Genomic DNA, 22,108 nt, shown 5'->3' on the forward strand with positions numbered 1-22,108 from the left:
AAAAAAATTCTTGAAAGAGCAAAGATTTGTGAATTTCTCCAATATAGAAACTTTTGGTTTACATTTAGATATAATTAAAAACATACATTATCTTCAAACTTTATTTGATAAGATTTTCAATAGCAACTTTGTCTTCTTTATTTTTATGTCTTTTGGAAATTGAAGGGTGGACCATAATATTCCCTTTGTATTATTACTTTATACATTTTAAGTTTACAGCATTTCTTCCAGTTTGTGTGTGCATCCTACAGACTAGAACCATATCATTCATTAACATGTTTTCTCAGCAGTTTTGTTTTGACTTATACAGAATAGCTTTAAATGTATTGTGTAAATGAATGAATGAATGACAATGATTATAAGGAAGACTTCAGCCCCCTTGTCTTGAAAGTTTGTATAACTGTGATTTTGTTCTTCAAATAAGAGTACAACCCTAACTTATGTGCAGATTTTGTTGTTTAACATCGTTTCAATAAATAGAGGAGAATGAAAATGTTATGCCCATTCAAGAACCTAATAAGAGGGAAAAAACTAACAAATTAGATGCTGCAAAAGCAAAAATTGATAGATGCATTTAGAGTACTGGAAGCTAGCAGTCAGTTGTCCACCAGTATTGGTATCACAATTCAGTAGTCACAAGTAGAGAGGCAAGCTGGATTTGTCTTATTTAGAAGTTTGGACCCATAGAAATCTAGTTCTCTGCTTACTTCCTCTCTTCAGTAAAACTTCTGAGAGTTCCAATCACAAGAGCAAGGCATGATGCTATTTCAGCCTTCATTAACAAAAGAAAGAGCTGCCATATATGATTTTGGTCAAGTGAAAAGTGAAATAAATTGGAGACATTTTCATTAGAAAAAATAAATGTGCAAGGCTGTAGGTTAGTGAGTAACAAAGCTGTATCTAAACTGGATACAGATGTACTGAGTTAAAGTGAAAATTCAGTTTTGAAAGCAGCTCAATAGTAAGTTTTAAGTTCTAATAGATACTTCAAGTAGGAAACAAATTAAATAAAAAAAATGAAGTGATGTTTGTTAAAGTGTTGTTTTGCTGATTTATTTTTGTTTGTCTTTTGTTTTTAGTCTTGCAAGATTACAGCCTCTTTTGTTCTCTTAGGATTCTTGACCAGTGTATTAATATAAATCATACCTAGGATGAACAGTTGGATTTTCGAGTGACTGGCCACTAGCTGCTACTTGATGATCCATGACTATTGGGCCATTGGAAAGAGTTACAACTTTCATTATGGAACTCAGCATCATTAACTTTTGTGATCATGGGATCACAGAAAGAGTTTTATTCCAATAAAACCATCAATATAACCTTTCATGTTCTCTTAAAGTCATATGGTTCATATCAGAGTGAGAACGAATATGACACAGACACAAGATGCTAGTGGAGTAATAAATCTATATTTACAAGTATACCAATTAACTTCTATTTTATTCAGTGGTGGTGGAAATGTTTAACACTCTTTTCCATTCTGGCACTCTGCTTGGCTTTAAAATAAATGTCTCTCTACTTAAACCACCAATTATATAAAGCAATTAATCTCAGAACAACTTCAGATTTAAATGCAAATAATAACACCGTTTCAAGAAAAAGCATGAGTGTCTTCTTGATCTTGGAATAGAATAATCTATTTTAAAAAGTTATATGTATAAAAAAATAAATTAATTTAGATTATAAATAAGAACCTATGTTCACTGAAATGAACCACTTATAGTGAAAGACAAACAAAGGGAAGATGTATTTCAAATATATTAATTTGTAAAAGAATGTTTATTCTTTATACACAGAACTTATGAATCATGAGTGAAATAAAGGGAAATTATTTGAATGGACACTATAAAGTAAAATATTCAAGAAGTCTCAAATGTACATAACAACATCCAGCTGGAATTTAAAACCAAAACTTGAACTAATAGTATACCTACCAGCATAAATAAAATAAAGAAAGTAGAAAATAACATTTCCTGGTAAAGAAGTGAAATAATATATGTTTTTCCTTGTTACTACTAGCAGGTCAAATTGTGTTTCTTTCTAATTGTCAGAAAAATGTAAATCAAGTTATAATGACTTACCATCTCACTTCCTTGATAATGGAATAAATCACAAAAATGCAAAAGCAACTATATTTACAAGTTACCTACTTTTTTTTTTTAAAGATTTATTTATTTATTTTATTCATACAGAACTGGCGTACAGGCCAGACATGCGGAGGGTGAGAGGATTCACCAGAGACAGAGCGGGGAGCAGAACAGGCAGATCAACGAAGTACATTGCTGAGGGGAGCAGCAGGCGGGCCAGGAGAGGTCTGCCACGCCATGTGGTCACCTCCGGGGCAGGCGGGAATCGAACTCATGCTGAAGTGGCTTTAGCTTCTTAGTGCTGTGCTTTAACCCGCTGTGCCACCAGGGAAGGCCCGCAAGTTACCTACTTTTAAGTAAGAAAACCCACTAATTTATGCCAATTATAATGTTGGAAAATATATCTAGAATAAAGGAAAAGTAACCATGTAGACTCTTAGTAGGAGTGTTGTTTCTTAGTAGGAAAACAGTTTCACAAAATATTAAAAATGTTTGTCTGTCTTAAAGACATCTGTATGAAAATGCAAAAATATTATGTCAAAAATATATGCACTCATGTACATTTCACCAATATTTATATTAGCCAAATTCTGGTACCAACTCAAGTGTTTAATAAAAAGTGAGTATATTAAGATGTGTTTTATATATACACAATGCAATACTACTCAGTGACAAAAGTGTGAACTCTTGCCATTTGCAACAAAGTTGGCACTGGAGTGAAAATGTTCAGTAAAATAAGTCAGAAAAACAAAGATAACTGTTGAAGTTTCACTTATATGTGGAATACAAAGAAGTTAAACAGAGGATTACACAAAACCAACATCAATTCCTAGAAATCTGGCTTTAGAATTAGAACTACAAGAGGCAGAGAGAGAGAGGAAAGCAACGTAACCTAGTAGACTATGGTGGAGCAGAATTGGTGCCTTGGTGGTGGGTGTGGTGTGATGTCATGTAATCTTGTACTTCTGAATCATATGAAATGTTGTAAGACAATTAAAAAAGAAAGCAGTCTCAGGAAAAAAGTCAATTTGTTATAAAGTCATTAGACTCTGTATCAGACCTTCCCTAGTGGTGCAACAGGCTAAAGTGAATAACCATGAAGCTCACCACGGCCGCTCAGTGTAAGTTCAATCCCCCACCATGGAGGTGACCCATATGGCACAGCAGACCTCTCCTGCCCAACTCACTGCTCCCCTCAGCAGTGTACTCCGTCAATCTGACTGTTCTGCTCACTGCTCTGCCTCTGGTGAATCCTCTCACTGCCCCTGTACCTGTGGCCTGTACCCCAGTTCTGTATGCATAAATAAATAAATCTATAAAAAAAAAGAAAGAAAGAAAACTCTGTATCAGGGTGACATTAGTAAATGACATATTTATCTATATCTCTTGAGTTATCACTTTTATTCTTAAGTATATACCCAACAACTATATATGTGGGGGGGGCAGGGTGGTATCCGTATTTTAATATACTTCTATATTCAAAAATCTTTCATAGGCAAAAGTGGAAAAAACAATCTAAATTATATAAGCTGTTCATATCTATACAATGGAATCTTTCATAACAATAAAATAAAAGAACTTTACCATCAATATGGATGGATTCCATAAATGACATATTAAGGTAAAGGGAACAGATGGAAGCATATGGATATTCAATCCATATATAATTCATATGACATATGAATTCATATCCAATTCATATATAGTTTAAATCTATGAGTTAGAAGTCAGACTAATGGTGGCATTTGAGGGGGTTATATCTGATTGGTGCATAAAAGGGGAATACAGGAGAGCTAATTATGTTTTCTCTTGAGCTAAAAACCAGTTAACAGCAATTAAAATATTTACATCATTTTTATTTCTGTTATAATTCAATTTAGAATTTTACTTTTAATATAGCATAGTTGTGATCTATGAACACAGTATTCTTAGAGACCTTTTTGAAATAGATATTTTTTGGGGGGACATAACGTTTTTTTTTTTTAAAGATGTATTTATGCATATAAAGATGGGGTATAGGCCAGAGGTGCCGAGGTGGTGAGAGGACTCACCAGAGACAGAGTGGGGAGCGGACTAGGCTGACTGACAAAATACACTACTGAGGGGAGCAGAGGGCGGGTCAGGAGAGGTTTGCCTCTCCATGTGGGTCAACACTGGGGTGGGTGCTGAAGTGGCTTCAGCTTCTTAGTGCTGTGTTACTACTGTGTCACCACGGAGGGCCCAGAACATCACTGTTTTTATGCCCCTTTTAAAAATAACACATTGATTTCATCTTAAAAACTGTGTGTTGTACAGGGACCTCCCTAGTGGCATGACGGATTAAAGTGCAGCACTGTGAAGCTATTTACAGTAACTGCAACATGAGTTCAATATCCTGCCAGGGAGGTGACCCAGCTGCTCCCCTGGAATGACAGGGCTCCTCTTTGAAAATGTGAGTAAAAAAATATGCAAAAAGGAAATCATTAATTATCATAAAATAGATCTACCTGTTATGTCCCTCACTCTAAGCCCTACCCCATACCTCTGGTCCCAGTTTTTGTATGCATAAATAAATAAATCTTTTTTTTAAAAATACTGTGCACTGTACAATGTCTTTAAAATATATTGTTTTGAAATTAATTTAATAAGTAACAGTAATTTGAATATTTTTGGTGCACTTTTGATGTCTAAGAATTCTCCAAATCTATTGAGGCAAGATACAGTCACTTATTTCTTAAATCTTTCCAAATATTTATGACAAACTGCGTATTTATGTGACACAAGCAACTTTTTATTTTTGCTAGTTGGCGATATCAAAGCCCTCTGGTATATAATACAGTGGAAAGACATCCATTTCATAATGTGCATTTAAGATAACATTTTGTCTTATTGCTAAATAAAAGATTTCCTGAAATGACTGGTCTCCTTTTTGAAAATGTGAACAAAAAATATGCAAATAGAAAATCATATTAATTATCATAAAGTAATAAAACTTCTATTTTTCAAAAATTGATTTTCTAACCAAATTAAAACCTTGAAGCAATGAACAAAAACTTAATTTATATGGGATTTTTGTTTCCTTTCTAGAAAAGGCATAACTTATGTAGTAATTTGTATTCGTACAGACACATATTAATATATATAGGTATTGCAATATATTTTCAGATAGATAGATATTTTTTAAAAATACCATCTCAATCATTATTTAAATTTAACTTGTGAACACTCTTGTTTCACCACATTCATTTCAAGGACATTTACAAGTACATTTTGAAAACAATTTTCTACCAATATAACAGAACAGCATGTCGATTTACTCAACTGCACATAACTGGGGAAGCTTTCCTAAAGCTTTGAAACTCTTGAAAGAGAAGTAGAACACTAACTGTAGACATTTAAAGTATTAAGTTTCAAGGCTTCAAAGGAAGCATAATTAACTCAATACCACAAATTGCTCCAGGGACAACAAAAAGATGCAAATGGAATTGATATGCCCATTTTCCCCTTAGTTCTTAAATGACAATGCTAACAGAGCAATTTCTTTTTTTAAAACTCATTTTTTGACTTTTAAGTAATTATTTCCCTTGAATATTTCAATAAAATCTCATGGAAACTTACAAAGTATAAATCATAATGAAGATGGAAGTTATGAATTCTCTCTTAACAGTGCTATTCTCTTTTGACAAGATTTTCTCCACTGCATCGCTACCACTCTGGCACTCTTCTGCCTTCATCATAAGCTTTATTAACTCTATCCTTCCTATTATCCAAGAGCATCCATTCTTTTCTAATTTCATTTATCTTTCTATCCACTATATATCGACGGTAGGTCATTTCTACAAATACTTCTCTTAGGTCTGAACATACACCTGTTTGACTCATTCACAACTTATTTTACGAGTTACACATTGTTTATGCCTTACCATCTGCTGTCAACACTGGCTGCAAAGTTGTTGAGCATTGCTAGAGGAAGCTGGAGAACAATATTGATTAGATCAGAGAGGACGTTGATTTTCCCAGTGGTAAATTTGGATTTTGGTCAAAACATTACATGCTGTACTTTCCAAATTTAAAATGTCATGTATCAAATCTATTTCTTTTTCTTGAAAACTATAACAATGATTGTAAAACTACTTTAGATTTGTTTATTTTTAATCTCTGGAACCATGAAAGAATATTTGGAGCTACCAATTCAGTAAAATAACGGTGATCAGCCTCAAAATCTCAATGAAATAAACATGGCTGAATAGATATCTAAAACAACAACCTTCATGAGAAAAGGACGTATATCATCAAAGTGTTTTTAAATAACACACTGGAAAAATCTAATGAAATAGTAATCTTTAATGAAGCCAAATGGAAGTATGTTTGATAAGATCATAAGAGACAGTGGTTATGCAGAGAATACTTTAGAGCCTGTCCAGAAAAAAAAAAAGTGATATTTGGGAATGCCAAGCCAAATAAAGAGTAGGGGTGAAAGTTATAGGAGTATATTTAATTCTTGTCATTAACAGCAGCTATGGTCTATAAATTACCTGTGAATGCTAATTTAGAAAATATTGAAATGCTTATCCTTGGGAAATGCACTAATTAAAATATTTCCTAGGGGAAATATGTATACACACATATATGTATATATATATATATATACATACACACATATGTATATGTAGTTTCATCTTAGTACATTCAAGCTGCTAAGACAAAATACCACAGACAAGGTAGCTTATCAAATGTGAATATTTATTTCTCAACTATCTAAAAACTTGGAAGTCTAAGATTAGTATGCCAGTATGGTTGATGACAGCCCTCTTCAGACTGCAGAATTTTGTGTTTTCACACGGGCTAGGAATTTCTGTATGGTATCTTTTGGAGTTATGTATTTGTGAAAACTCTGTTCTTAAGACTTATGTCCCCAAAGACTTCACATCCTAATAACATCGCATCAAGCATACAGACTTTCAGTGTATGAATTTTAGAAAGTCATACATTAAACTGATAGCATGTTGATTTGCTGACACGGAATTCCATTTCAATGGTACCATAATATAGGACCAAATGAATCTAATCTAACACAGTTTTTTCTCCAAAAGATATATCACAACTTTATTGCACTTAGGAAAAAAAAATAGCACAATAGCATAATGCTGGAGGTCATTTTAAATAGTAGAGACATAAAAGAAGAAAAGTTATGGCAGTAAATAGAATACAAAAAGGATGTATGCAGAGTACAGTTTTGTTTGAACTCGGCTGAGAATACAGACTACTCAAATTGTTCACCTCTCTAGTAACCTCTGTGAACGACCATGAAAACATGTCTAGTATTGATTTTGGTGTTGCAAGTGGCTAAGAGAATTCACAAAGACAGAATTAGAAAATACAGAGCATTAGCTACTTAAATATGTGCTAATTTTCACAGGCAGAAACTTTCTACCATATTGTCTTATGAAAAATGTACCTGAAAATGGACATTCATCCTTACATGTAAAAAGTAGAAATATTTTTATAAATAATCCAAGTAGACTCACTGAAAGGTGAATTTGGACAATTAATGTCAGCATTATCATCCTTGGAGCAAAGAATATACAAAAAGCCATTTGCAAAATCAAACTTTACCTCCAATAACTAGTGTCCTAGCTATTCTATTTAAATGGCAGTTTGGGGTCATTCCCTGGGTTAAAGAACAACATTATGAGGCTAGCAGCAGCTGCTTCAGCACAAGTTCAATCCCCACATGGTGTGACAAACTGCTGCTGCCCTGCCCACGCTCCCCTCAGCAGTGTACCTCATCTATCCGCCTGTTCTGCTTTGTACTCTTTCTGGTGAATCCTCTCACCACCTCTGCACATCTGGATTGCATCCAAGTTCTATATGCATAGATAAATAACTATTTTAAAAAAATGGCAGTTTGCTAATGGACAAGCTAGAAACCCTTCTTTATATGCACAGTTTCAATCAATTGTTATTGATTCAGTCTTACATATGATGCCCATCAGAGATCATAAAAATATTAAAGGTTCATGGATAGAGCTGGGAAAGATCACCCTTAATGAAGTAAGCCAGAAGGAAAAAGAAAAATGCTGTATGGTTTCACTCATAGCAGGAGTGTAAGGACTCAGGGGAAAAATATATATATGTGTGTGTGTGTGTGTGTGTGTGTAGTAATTGTAATAAAGTAAAAGGACATCAGCTAACAACTATAAACCAGAGACATTCTATGGGGGAGGAGAGAGGACAAGATTAAAGGTAATTGCAATAATGAAAATACCAAGATAGAATAAGTAAAAAAAAAAAAAATCAGAATCTTTGAAATGAAAAGGATTTAAAAATTATACACAGATACTTTTGTGACATTGAACATATTTTATGTTAAAAAAAGTATTACCATGTATAGAGTGCAATGGATGGGAAAATAAACCTACATATGATTTCTCAGTTCATTAATGATAAAGATCTCCAAAGGTGAAAACAATGAATTACCTTCAAATAAATAAATATCAGATGTTCACTGGATTTCTCATTAGTAGATTGGGGAAAACTTTAACAACACCAATGTTCCGAGTTAATGGCTTTTAACTTAGAGATACATAAATAGTTAAATAAATGATCATGGAAAATGAAATTTCAATGTTTTCATAATTGAAAAGAATGATAAATTCTACCTTTCACATACCCTGTGCAGGAAGTTATTTAAGAAAATCCTCCAGAAAAACAGAAAACTAAACTAAAATAAAATAAAATAAAACTAATATGAGCCTAGGAATTTGTGAATCTGACCCAGAAGATTAAAGAAGGAAGTGCCAGAAATAGAGAAGGAAGTATCATACACTTGGGGTGGGGATTTGGGGCATCCAGGCAGGAGACAGGGACTTTGGAAGCAATACAATATTCCAGTGTCAATGTACAGGATCAAGGATAGGAGCCCATGTCAGAATATAAACCAAGATCATATTGATTGAAACAAATTATTAAGAATACAAGGATGCTCAAAGAAAATTCTTTTATCAAAGCTTTGACTGATTTTATCTAGTTATGAGTTTTTTGGGTAGATTTTTCATAGTAATACTTCACGAGTTCTAACATTATGGAATATCATTCAATTTCCTCTCTGATCTATAATCTCTCCATTTCACTAATTGCTTTTATATGAATATTGTAAAAATACATTAAGATTTTTTCCTCAAAATTAAAGCAATTCCTGTTTTGATATCCATCGTGATTTTTTAATCCATGATTTATCTTCACTTTCATTTTCAACCATCTCAACAGAGTAATCAACATACTCACTTCCATTCCTTCCTTGATTCTCTGCATCTTGCTCCCTCATCTGCCATTCTTATGAAGTATTTTGCTGTCTAATTCAATGTTTGAATTCCATCCTCAAATCCTCTAGTAATTGCCTTTTATTATAGCTATCTATATGTAGGACCTACGACATGCCATTGCATGGATTTTTCTCCTACTTTTTGGAATATGATTTTATCCCTTGTCTGAATAGACTTTTGCACAATACAAAATTAACAGATCTTTCCAGAGATTTCATTGATAGCTTTTTCAACTTTTTTTTTTTTATAAACTCACCTTCAGAGATTTCTTCTAAAGCCCTACATGCAGGGCTTCAAAGATATCACAGTGTCAAATATCCCATCAATGAAGTTTTCCATTGCATTCTACTGTATCCCTTTATGGCTATTTCAATGCCACTTACTAGGTTATCATCATTGTTTTCTTTTTCTCAGTACATAATCACTGTTAATATAGAAAGCTGACTTCTTTCTAATTCATCCATAAATTTGTTATTACTAAGTAACTAATTTATGACCGTTAAGCCTCACACCCAAGTGTGCTTATTTTTTGTGACAACTGTTCTGCATTAACATGTTAAAATTATTTCTCTTTTGCTTTATAGAAACTTTCCACTTTTGTATTTTATTTTTACATTGCCTTTATCACACAAGTTCTTTTCTTCTTTTCTTCTCCTACATATTATTTCTCTCTGTGTGCTTAGTTTTAATTGTGTCCTTTCATTAAGATGATAAATATATATACATTTTGTAGGTAGATTGATAGGCAGCGTTTTCTTTTCTTTTTTTCTTTTTTTTTTTTGGTTATTATCTATTTGCTTGAGTATAATGTTCTAAGGATTAAATAACACAAGATTTCAATGGCACACACTCAGCATATCTAATACAGAAATTTCTACACTCTCTCTCTACCACTTTTCATAGGTTGTTCTTTATCACCAAACTCACCAGTCTGCTTAACAAAATCAGGCATTTCCTCTAGTTTGCATGCTTTAATAATTTAGGTATAGATTCTGAATATTTTCTCCTGTCCCATTTAAATCCATCTTTTTATATCTCTACAAAAATAATTAAATGTATTGTTCTTGCTTTAATTACTGCACTGATCCCCTTATCACATATATAACTAGGTGTCGCTCCCTCCCCTTCTTGTTATGAGAAGTTCCCACAGATAGATTTTTGCTAGCTAAATGCCAACTTTTCACTTTCCAAATAATAACCACTTATAATTGGGAATCAATTACACCATACTCATAAGTTAACACTTTCAAGCAAAACAAACTACTGTTCAACTATACAAAATAGAAATAAAATGTTGTTTATCTCATATGTAAATATACATAGATTGGACATGTGAAAAAGTTACCAACATGCCTATTACATGAATGTGATTCAATAAATTGAGATCTTTTAAAGATGCAATATTATTATGATGCTTTTGTGTAGATAGGTGCAGAGTTTTTCTTCCTGGTCTTTCTGATGCTGTTCTCTTGAATTTCACATATGTACTTAAGCAGCCTATACTGGGTACTATTTTGATAACATAAACTTGAGACACACTGGGATCACTTCCAGTGCTACCTGTTAGTAGTTGTATGATCCTGACAACTTACTTAGCTTCAAGTGCCTCCACCCTATCATATCAGTTAAAGAAAACATAATGGCAATAATAACTTAACGTATTATATGAGCATTATGTTCATTAATAATTTATAAAAAAACCTTAAACATAAAGATGAATACTTTTTGAATAGTCCACTAGTTGTTCAAATTTCACATGCACCAAAATGAACCCACTGTCACCCTCAAACCTGTTTTCTGCCTTATTTGTTCACAATAATTATGGCACTTGTTAAAGGTTAAATTGTATCCCATCCCTACCTCCAATTTAAAGAAAAAGTTTTTACCTAAATAATCAAATTGAAATTACATCATTAAGATGATCTCTCACCCAAGCTGATCAGTGTTCCTTTTAATGAATAGAAGAACTGGGGTTCAGTCCAAAAGTGTGTGTGGGGGGGGGTGAGAGGATTCATCAAAGACAGAGTGGGGAGTAGAACTAGTGGATCTACTGAAATACACTGCTGTGGGAAGAAGCAGGTGAGACAGAAGAGGCCTGCTGTGCCATAAGGGTCACCTCCCTGGCCAGGGTATTGAACACAGACCTTAGCAGTGATAGAGCTGAGATGTAACCCTTAAGCCACAAGAAAGACTCCAATGTTCTTATAAAAAGGAGAAATTTGGGGCCCTCCCTGGTGGCACAGCGGGTTAAAGCACAGCACTAAGAAGCTTAAGCCACTTCTGCATGAGTTCATCCCCGCCTGCCCCGGAGGTGACCACATGGCCCGGCAGACCTCTTCTGACCCGTCCGTTGCTCCCGTCAGCAGTGTATTCCTCAGTCAGCCTGTTCTGCTCCCTGCTCTGTCTCTGGCGAATCCTATCACCCTCTGCATCTCTGGCCTGTACCCCAGTTCTGTATAAATAAATAAATAAATCTTTAAAAAACAAAAAAAAAGGAGAAATTTGGAATCACACATAAGAAAGACAATGTGAAGAGACACAGAAAGAAGACAGCCTATTTAGAAGTCTTGAGAAGAGTCCTACACCAGATTCTCACAGTCCAAGAAAGAACCAATTCAGCAAATCGCTTAACTTTGAACCTCATATTATAGAACATTTCTTTATTCTACATTACAAGTTAAATAAGTTAGTTCAAAATATTTTCCCATTTTACTGATGGCAAAATAAATACATACTCAAAAATATTAAGTAATTTGCCAATAGTACAGATAGTGTTACAGATGGGATGGGCTTATTTTTGTCTGTAATTTGCCACTTTCTTTTGCAAACTCCTACTCATTACACACACTCCAGTTAAAATGTATTTTTCTCAATGAAGTTTCCTCTGATCTCCCAGATAAAATTGAACTACAAATGTGTCACTATAATTTATAATTTTAGGATTATAATTTCTAAAACATATTTTTTGTAGCATATCCTCCACAATCTAGCAGATTTTGTGCTTCTTGCAGGAAAGGACCAGCTCCAAAAAAAAAAAAAAAAAAGGATGTATTCTTACTTTTCTATTGTGAATAAGACTATTGGTTCGATGAGGCACTCTAAGTCACCTGATTAATTAGAAATGGTCATAGTTCCATATATGTCTTTAAACTATATGACAAAATTTATGCTAATGCTTAAAAATTGGTATCACTGACAGTTTTATTTTTCTCAGTGATTATAACTCTGTTTTGAGCTTCTTAATCATACATAGAAGGACAAAGAGTGTGTAAGACATTCCTTTTTTGGAGGCTTTATATTCCTACTTTGGAGGTTTTATATAATGTGTTTAGGAACCAAAGAAAACATGGTGGAGAAGTAGTAAGTGCAACAGTTCTATTCCAACATATTTACCAAAAGTAAAGGAACTAATGATGAAAATCTTCTGGAAGTAGATGATGTCATGGCTAGTTCTACCACTATGGGAAATTAAAACTGAGGACAAATGTGACTAGACAGTAATTCTTTGAAAGGTAGTAGCAAGCATTTTCAAACGTTAAAGTATGTTAATTGCATTTTTCAAAGATTTGAAATTTCTAGTCAAATGAACAGACACAAGTCATTTTTGAGGAAGAAGCATTATAAAATGTAAAATGGTGATCACTTTGCTCAGTTTCAAACACTCAATTATTTGTCTTGGTACAGATATTACAGAAAAGAAGTACATTTGCAAAATATTTGCCAAATATAATCTCCTTAAGGTGATAATAGCCCCATTCAAGATTTTTTTTTCAGAAGTAAAATTATAACTTGCAAAAATACTTAAGAATGAAAGAAAAATGCACTTTGGGTTCATTGTTGAACTGGGTAGATTCATGCAAGTTAAGAGCATATTTACACCCCATAAGATATTTTTGCGATTTCCTCGCTATGTGGGTAAAATATATATATAGTCACACATTCCCAGTAATTAATGGACAGTAAGTAGGAACTCACTGTGATACTCCTATTAACACTAATGAGATTTGGGTCATTAACCCCCCCCCAACTGCTTTTTAATTTTAATCTCCTCTGTGGGGCCTATTCCAAGGCACTTACTTCTTATACCCTGCCCATATCCTAAGACATTTTGTACTTACCTCACTAATGAAAGATTTGGCTGTGGCCGGATTCATAATGAGGATGGCTCGTCTAAGAGTGTCTCGATAGCGATTCAGTTCCTCTATTCTCATGGTATCAAAGAGAGTGGTAATCATTTTATTAATGTTGTTTTCTACCTTCTGCAGTGCGACATCCATCCCTTGCTGAGATACTTTGTCCAAAAACTCCTGTATTCCACGGATATCTAGAAATATTAAAAACCAATCAATTGTGAGTTGTAGCAAAAAAAAAAAAAAAGGAAATAGGTAAAAGCTGTTTTACTTAGATCAAAATTAGTTCATTGTATACTGCCATTATTGAATTGTTGATGGAACAATCAAATATTTTTTGAAGAATTAGTGCATTTTGAAACATTTTCATGAGATAGTAAGATTTATTATCTTTTACATGAGTTATTTTCTTTACACTGAGCCTACTTTATCATCTCTGGTAATGGTGGGACAGTTGAGACAGGTGATTTGGGAGGAACATCATTTCCCTAAAGTAACTATAATGATTTCATTTCTTGTTTTCCTAAGCATAAAAGAGTATTAGTAAAACTCAGGTAAACCATGCTTTTCATTAATGGCAGACATATATATATATATATATATATATACAGTATAAATTTGGAAACTATATATATAGATGATTTCATGAGTTTATCTTGGGTCCCTCAAACTATAAGGTGATTAGTTGGACTATTTTTAGCCTGCACTTTTTTGTACCCTGGTTGGTACCGCTTTTTTATTTCAAATCTGCCAATTTAGTGGAAGACATTTTTCTTTTCAGGAGCATGGGTATATAATGTATGTGTAAAATAAAAATTTTAACAAAACATTCACACAGCCATTCTAAAATAAGCATAGTTCTGAAGGATCATCAAATAATAAGTTTCATCTAATTCACATTTAAGTATTAAAGGTGAAATGTAGTTATACTTTGTTATAATACAAACTTAACAATGTGTTTATGAAATTTTAGAAATATTTCTTTACTAATATATTGGACATATATTAAAGAAGATAACTGACTCAACACTTGATGAATATGATTGGAAAATGTCTCTAGCAACATAAAATCTTGACATAGTAGACATAGACTTGTAACAAACTGTATTTTTCTCTATATGCTTATGGTATAAAATGTTTAAAGGAAAAAAAAACTTTTATAAGTAAATTAAATTTTAGATTGGCTATTATGAACTCATGATATGTCAAATTCAAATTATGCATCATTGTATGTATACAAAATTTTCTCTCAAGGGCAAATATTAATTAATGGATTTATCAATATTTTAACAATTAAAAACAATTAATAAGTCCTCAGGAGGAGGGAAAAAAAAAACCTGCATACTTACATAAAATATTTCTTCAGGCCCTCCTTGGTGGCAAAGCAGGTTAAAGCACTGCACTGAGAAGTTAAAGCCACTTCGCATGAATTCGATCCCCGCCTGCCCTGGAGGTGACCACACTGCGTGGCAGACCTCTCCTGACCCGCCCGCTGCTCTCCTCAGCAGTGTACATCTACGATCTGCCTGTTCTGCTCCCCACTCTGTCTCTGGTGAAGCCTCTCACTGCCCCTGAGCCTGTGGCCTGTACCCCAGTTCTGTATGTACAAATAAATAAATCTTAAAAACAATATTCAAAATTACAAATTAATTCTTACAACATTTGCTTTCTTTTTATGATTTGTTTTAAACTTCTAAAAGATTTATTTATTTATGCATATATGAACTGGTGTAAGGTTAGCAATATAGGGGTCAAGATGATTCACCAGAGACAGAAGAGGGAACTGAACAGGCAGACTGACTGAAACTCACTATTGAGGAGAGCAACAGGCAAGACAGGAGAGATCTACTGCACCATGTGGGTCACCTCCCTTGTTTGGGGTGGAACTCACAGTGCAGTGGCTGCCCTTAGCTTCATAGTACTTTGCTTTAATCCCTTAGGCAACCAGGAAAGGCTTATCTTTTTTATGATTAAGTTAATACTAAAACAATTACTGTAAATATTATATGTTTATTTTTCTGATAACTCTCAAACTAGTGAGAATATATAACATAAACACTCTTATTTCTTTTCTTCCTAGCTTCATTATAAGCCCAAACTGTCAGCATCATAGAAGCTTAAAAGAGCAATGCATTATCTAAAGCTGAAAAGAGGTGAAAGAACTGGAATAATATAAATATACTCATTGAATATTCAAGTTATAAAGTACCTAAAAGCATAAGACACCCAAGTATAAATTAAACAAAGATTTAAAGCTCATTAACTTTAGCAGATAGAGGTACATTTACATACACACACACACAATGTACAACTCAAACAAGTGTTCCCAAACTTTGGTATGAATAAAAATCACTTAGTTCTCTTAATAAAAATGCAGAAGACTTGGGCCCATCCAAAAACTATATGTCTACAAAATGCATATCAGAATAGATCTTTGACTGTGAATTGTAACTTTTTGTTTAGTTTTAATTGAGATGTAGACATATATTTAACTCTAACACAAACAAAACAAAGCAAAAATATGCTGAAATAAAGATGTTCAGAAAGCATAGTATGATTAAGGTAGAAGGCGCCAGATAATATATTATCTTGGAAAGATCATTTATAATAACAAAAGTAATGTATTAACTTTGAGAGAAAATACATGTATTTTTAAAATGTAAAACAAACAAAAAAAAATAGAGATACAATGACAAACTAGTAGATTCTGAGACTGCCAAAGAGAACGATCAGGAAGTTAGTTGGGAACAAACAGGATGGTTCCCAGTGTTTTATAATGGAGAATTGTTGGTGCTTTACTGGTAGGGAAAGTTTAATAACATAGATTTTAATATAAATATCTATGCCATACAATATTGTAAACCACAGTTAATTCAATGCAAAATAATTTAATGAAAATAACCAAGGCAAGGCATTAAACTATCACATGAGAAATGGAAAAGAAAAATCCAAGTGTTCCAAAAAGTGTTTTTTCATATTATAACTAATATTCTGAATGTGGAATTTAGCACAGATACCCTCCCCACACTGAGGCAGACAGTAAACACAAGTAAATAAACTAATACATACAATTCACACTAACTGCTTAGTAGGAAATAATAAGGGTACGTGGGTAGTTAATGATAGGGACCGGAGGAGATTGATTTTAATTATAACACTCATGGAAGGGTACTCTGGAAAACTGTTATTTAAACGGTGATCTTAAGGAGAAAATGATTATCTAAGCAAGAAACAGGAAGAGAAGACGACAGCTTAGGAAATGCACCAGCAGAAAAGCTTGTATTTGAGTACCTATTGGATTCTACAGTGGCTGCAGCCAGGCTACTGAGGGCTGGAGCAGCATTAGGTGAACCCATGTGGAGAGGGTGTATCAGAGGTCACGGGTGCTTCTTAGACACAGATAGAGGCTTTGACTCCAGGCTAAATACAGTGTTAATCTAATGAAAGCCTTTGCTATAGCTGACTACATGGAAGAAGGGTTCCGTGTGCAGCATGAAAAGCAACTTGTTAGATATTGTGATTCAATCAAGCTTTCAAGTAACTTCCCCTTGAGTTAATGGATGGTATATTTTTAGCTTTTATTTATTTATTTTTGACTTCAAGATACATACATACATATATATATATGTATATATGTGTGTGTATATATATATATATATATGTTATTATCTGGACAAAAAGAAATGTAATAAATAAAAGGCTACCATGAGCTCCCCGGTTCCTTGTGAAATTCTGGCAATCACTTAAATATGTCACAGTAAGATTTTCAAAAATTGCTGACTCAGATGTCTTGAAAGATTAGCAAGGGTATCTCTCTGTGTGTGTGCACACATGTATGTGCATGCACACATCAGCTCTAGCATACAGTAGTTCTATTAATGTTAATAATCATGCATGATTGCTAGTTAAAGACCATCCCTTCCCTCTGCTCTATTATTAGGCTGAATTGCCAAATTACTGATGGCTAGTTACCCTGAAATGTATGTGCAGTGTTTTAGACCATTGGGATAGAAGAATTAAATAAAAATAGTTTTCCTTATTTAAGAATAGTATGTAACACTCATGACATGCAACAATGTGTAAGCTTTATGGGAGAATCCGAATCATTTTGTCTATTAGTTGTTCCATACAATAATTTTTTACAGAGGGAGGTGCCTCCCTGGTCATCTACCAGTTAAGTCTTACTACCACTTTAATGGCCCACCATTATGGCCTGAGTTTGATCCCAGGACAGAGAGCTGACCTACATGCTGTAGCATATATCTCCTGTGGCCTCACTGCTCCCCTGAGCAGTATACTTCCGTTTATCTGCCCGTTCTGCTCCCCACTCTGTATCTGGTGAATCTTCTCATCCCCTGTACTTCTGGCCTGCACCCCAGTTCTACTATGCATAAATAAATAAATAAATAAATAAATAAAATATTTTAAAAGTAAATAAAATTGGGAATGGGTCTTTAATATTCTCAATGCATGAATGTTATCAGCCATCACAATTATTTAGCTGCAATATCTGTATGCAGGAAATGAGTGAAGTGCCACACGTTACAGAAATAAAAATATAGGATCTGATGCTTGATGTTGTTGTGTCTTTAGTTATGACTAGGAGCTAATGATTAATAGTATAAAGTTAGTTCCCAGGATCAGGAGTTCTACAGAACACACAAATATAAAACAGCAAATGGCAGGTCCTCAGTTACTGAGTTATCATAATAAGATCAGGGAGAAAATACTATTTTTTTCTTAGTCACTAAAAAAGAAACTTATGGTAGGAAGGCTAATGTCCACTCCAAAATATCAATCCTAATCCCTGGAATCTGTAAATGTTATATTACATAACAAAGAGGAATAACTGTCTTGGTTATAATAAGGGTGTCAGTGATAAAATTTAAAACAGAAAAATAGCCTATATAATTTGGGTGGGCCTAGTGCAATCATAGGGTCTTCAAATGGCAAGTGGCATCAATCAAAGTCCTGTTTGCCTACTGAAGAATGGGGTATCTTTCAGAAAATTTAGAAAGATACAATCTGCTGAAGTTGAAGATAAAAGAAGAGAAAGTTTCTTCTCCAGGGAAAATTGTGGGTGGTCTATTAAAGTGGAAAAAGCAGGGAAATAGGTACTTCACATGAATCTTCAGGAAATAGCACAGCTATGCTGACACCTTGATTTAGTCCACTGAGATCCTATGTCAGACTTCTGCCATAAAGAAATATAAAATAAACATTTGTGTTTTGTAAGCCTGTAAATGCGCAATAACTGTTCCACTACCAGTAAAAAAAGGAAACAAACAAACAAAAAACTGGTAAAGAGCAATAACCTAGTCCTTATGTAGGCATTTTTCAAATTGTGACCTACAGAATTTTATTTTGAAATAAGTAGGAGAAACTCATTGAAACTGAATCTCTCTGATTCCTTTCTCCAGAAGCAGAAACTCTCATGACAATGCATGAAGATTATTTCACCTCAAAAACTACTATGGGAGCAAATATTCCTATTTCCTATCTATCTTTGTGTCGCATATACCTCTGAGAAAGTCATGAAGATTATGTAGCTTCCCCTTCCCAGAAAATTCTGCATACAGTAATTTATAATTATTATTGTGTATTCTTGTAGACATTTCACAAATTGTTCTAATTATGACTACAAAAATCATCTTTTAACACTATTCACATAGCTATGACATTTTTATGAAACATAATCTCACATTTTCTAAAAAATACTGTAAATGAGAAATCAATATGTTCTGATAATATATTTTGATGCTGAGTATGGTTAAGTGTTAAAACAAAGTTCTCCAATAATGACTTAAAAAGATGTCCAATTTTAGATATTTCACCTCTTCCTTGTCTACACATGTTAGAAAAGCTCTTTGTTCTCTTAATCTAGATCTTCTAAGAAAGGGGTCAGACCCTCCAGCAAGCTCTGGGTAATGATCAAGATGGAAGTGGTGAGAAATTTTAAGGACATTTTTAAAACTTAAAATTTTACTCTCACCTTTCTTAGTCAAGATGATTCTTTTTGTTTCTCCAGATTTCCTGGATGTCAGTCTAGATTAATAGAGCTAAGGAAATTTGGATTTTATTCTATTTCAGTGAACTCCTGGAATATCTAGTTGGATTGACATGATTCTAAATCATAAGGAAAATGATCATTTGTGAGTATATCATGTGTCTTCTTATAATGGCTAAAACTGACTAAAAAGGAGACATAATTGGTTTCTATCAGTTTTATAAAATGACATTTTCCCTCTTGCAGCTGACAATTCCTTATGAAAGATCTGAGCACAAATATGAGTTAACGCAGACAAAGATGAACTTACAGTTATTAGAATGGGATACAGAAATTTTCTGGAACTGAAGAGACAGCAAAAATACAAACACTTGGGAAAGGAATTTTTATAGTCTATGAAAAGCAGACAGAATGATTGACATTGATATTTGTCTTTGAAAAACTCCTGGAATTTACTTCATGGGAAATAATTGGTATAACTTCTTTAAATTTAACTGAGGGCTATACTAATATATTTTTTAAGCTTTATTTTATTGATTTATGCATATAAGCACTGTGGTGTAGGCCAGAGGTGTGGGTGGTGGGGTGAGAAATTTCACCAGAGATAAAGTGGGGAGTAGGAGAGGGGGATCTACTGCAGTACACAGCTGAGGGGAGCACCGGGGGCGGGCAGGAGAGGTCTGCTGCACTTTCAGAGTTAGCTCGCTAGCCAAGGATGGTACTCATGCAGCAGTGGCTGGCAACAGCTTGACAGTGCTGAGACTTAAGCTCCTGCACCATCAGGAAGGGCCCTGGTGACTGTTATTCTCTAAATCTTACCAAAAAGTCTACTGGAAATAGCAGCAGATGTTCTGTTCATGCAAAACATCTGTCAGTATCTCTCAATGCACCCCTTATTTCTATTCTCATCATTTATTTCTATTCTCATCATTTATTTCTATTCTCATCATTAGGTGATGTGTGGTAGGAAAGTCACCAGACTGGTATGGAACATGGATTAGTAAACACATTTTAAGTTGCAGGCAGTGATATTTTAAGTGGATGGATTATATTGTTTCTGTTTCCATTTTTAAACAGCTATTATTGCACAACAGTCAGAATAAACACTATGCGAAAAAAGGACAAATATACTCCAGTAAAATTTCTTTTATCAACAACTCTCAGACCTAATCATAGGTTGCTGGCCCCTGGGATAGACAGTAGCAACTGCCCTAAAGCTGTCCCTCCTTAACACAAGCAGTACACAAATATTTTATCTTAACTGAAAACCCTTAGCCCTACTGGTTGTGACACAGGTCATTCTGGAGGCTCTATGATGCCTTGCTTGGGCACTTTCAAGAACTGTAATTTTACTCTTCCGCCCTCTTGTTTTGTTTCCCCCACTCGGTGCCATTTTGTGCTTCCACGATTAGTACTCTTCGAGGTAACTCTCTTCCCAAAAGTACATGACTTTCACATAGGGTAAATAAAGAGATTTCAAGATTTCTGAGTGCAGAGACTGAAAAATTACAGGAGGTAGAGGGCAAGGACACCCATGCATCAAAGGCAATTGGATAGGAGGACACAGATTCAAAGACTAGGAATACTGTAAGAACAATACTCAAAATTTTAAAATATGTGGTTATAATGAGGATATTGAGGGAGGAAGCACTGTATAAAATAGCTGACTTGTAATAAATACTTGAAGTCAGAAAACAATACAGAGAGCGAGAGGTGTGCGTGTTTGTGTGTGTAAGAGAGAGAAACAGAGAGAGAGAGAGAGAGAGAGAGAGAGAGAGAGAGAGAGAGAGAAGAGAGAGCTCTTGAAGGTATAAGTAAATACCAGTAGCAAATATGTGGTTCTCTGCTGAGCTCTCTCTAAAGTGTACCTACCTTTGTTTATCTAGGATAACTATATGAAGTGATACTTGACTTTATTTCTATGGATCCTAGGTAGTTTTCCTATGATGGGAGTTGTTCAATAAAATATTTTTTTAAATGAATTTCACAGAAGTGACTGATGATATCACTTCAGCCTTGGAAATTACTCAATTTCAAATAAATCCTCGATTATCTGGATTAACGCTTCTGGACAAAAAGAAAGCTTTCTTAGTGATGATAACATTACCTTCTTTATAGCGAGATTGAGAACATTGAATGACATAACACACAAATTTAAATCTAATTCTAGCAGATTCAAAATAAAATACTCAGAGACATTGTTTTTATTGCTTCAAGACTTGTTCACACTTTCTCTATTAGAGAGATCATCTCATACACATTGTTACCTCTCAAAATCCCACTGAATTTTCATAACATGGAAGTGCATCCATGGAACCTTCTTACCACTGCTGCTAAAATTAAACTCTTTCTTTATCACATTTCATTAATATTCAGTTTATGGCCCTCCCTGGTGGCGCAGCGGGTTAAAGCACAGCACTAAGAATCGAAAGCCACTTCCATGAGTTGATCCCCGCCTGTCCGTTTAAGCCACTCCACTTGAGTTCCATCTCCACCCCGGAGGTGACCACATGGCGCGGCAGACCTCTCCTGACCCGCCCGCTGCTCTCCTCAGCAGTGTACTTCATGGATCTGCCTGTT

At 34.2% G+C, this 22,108-nt stretch overlaps 1 protein-coding gene across 2 annotated transcripts in view; it reads right to left on the reverse strand.

Moving 5' to 3' along the window:
- Positions 1–22,108, reverse strand: part of GRID2 (glutamate receptor, ionotropic, delta 2) — a 1,454,036-nt gene that overhangs the window by 671,310 nt on the left and 760,618 nt on the right. For both annotated transcript variants that reach the window (XM_004681119.2, XM_004681118.2), the window contains one exon: positions 13,510–13,715. In XM_004681119.2, the coding sequence (XP_004681176.1) occupies positions 13,510–13,715 (206 nt within the window). The remainder of the gene's footprint in view (positions 1–13,509; positions 13,716–22,108) is intronic.

This window comes from Condylura cristata, unplaced genomic scaffold (assembly GCF_000260355.1).
Source record: "Condylura cristata isolate star-nosed mole 26May11 unplaced genomic scaffold, ConCri1.0 scaffold00012, whole genome shotgun sequence".
NCBI classification, from domain to species: domain Eukaryota; kingdom Metazoa; phylum Chordata; class Mammalia; order Eulipotyphla; family Talpidae; genus Condylura; species Condylura cristata.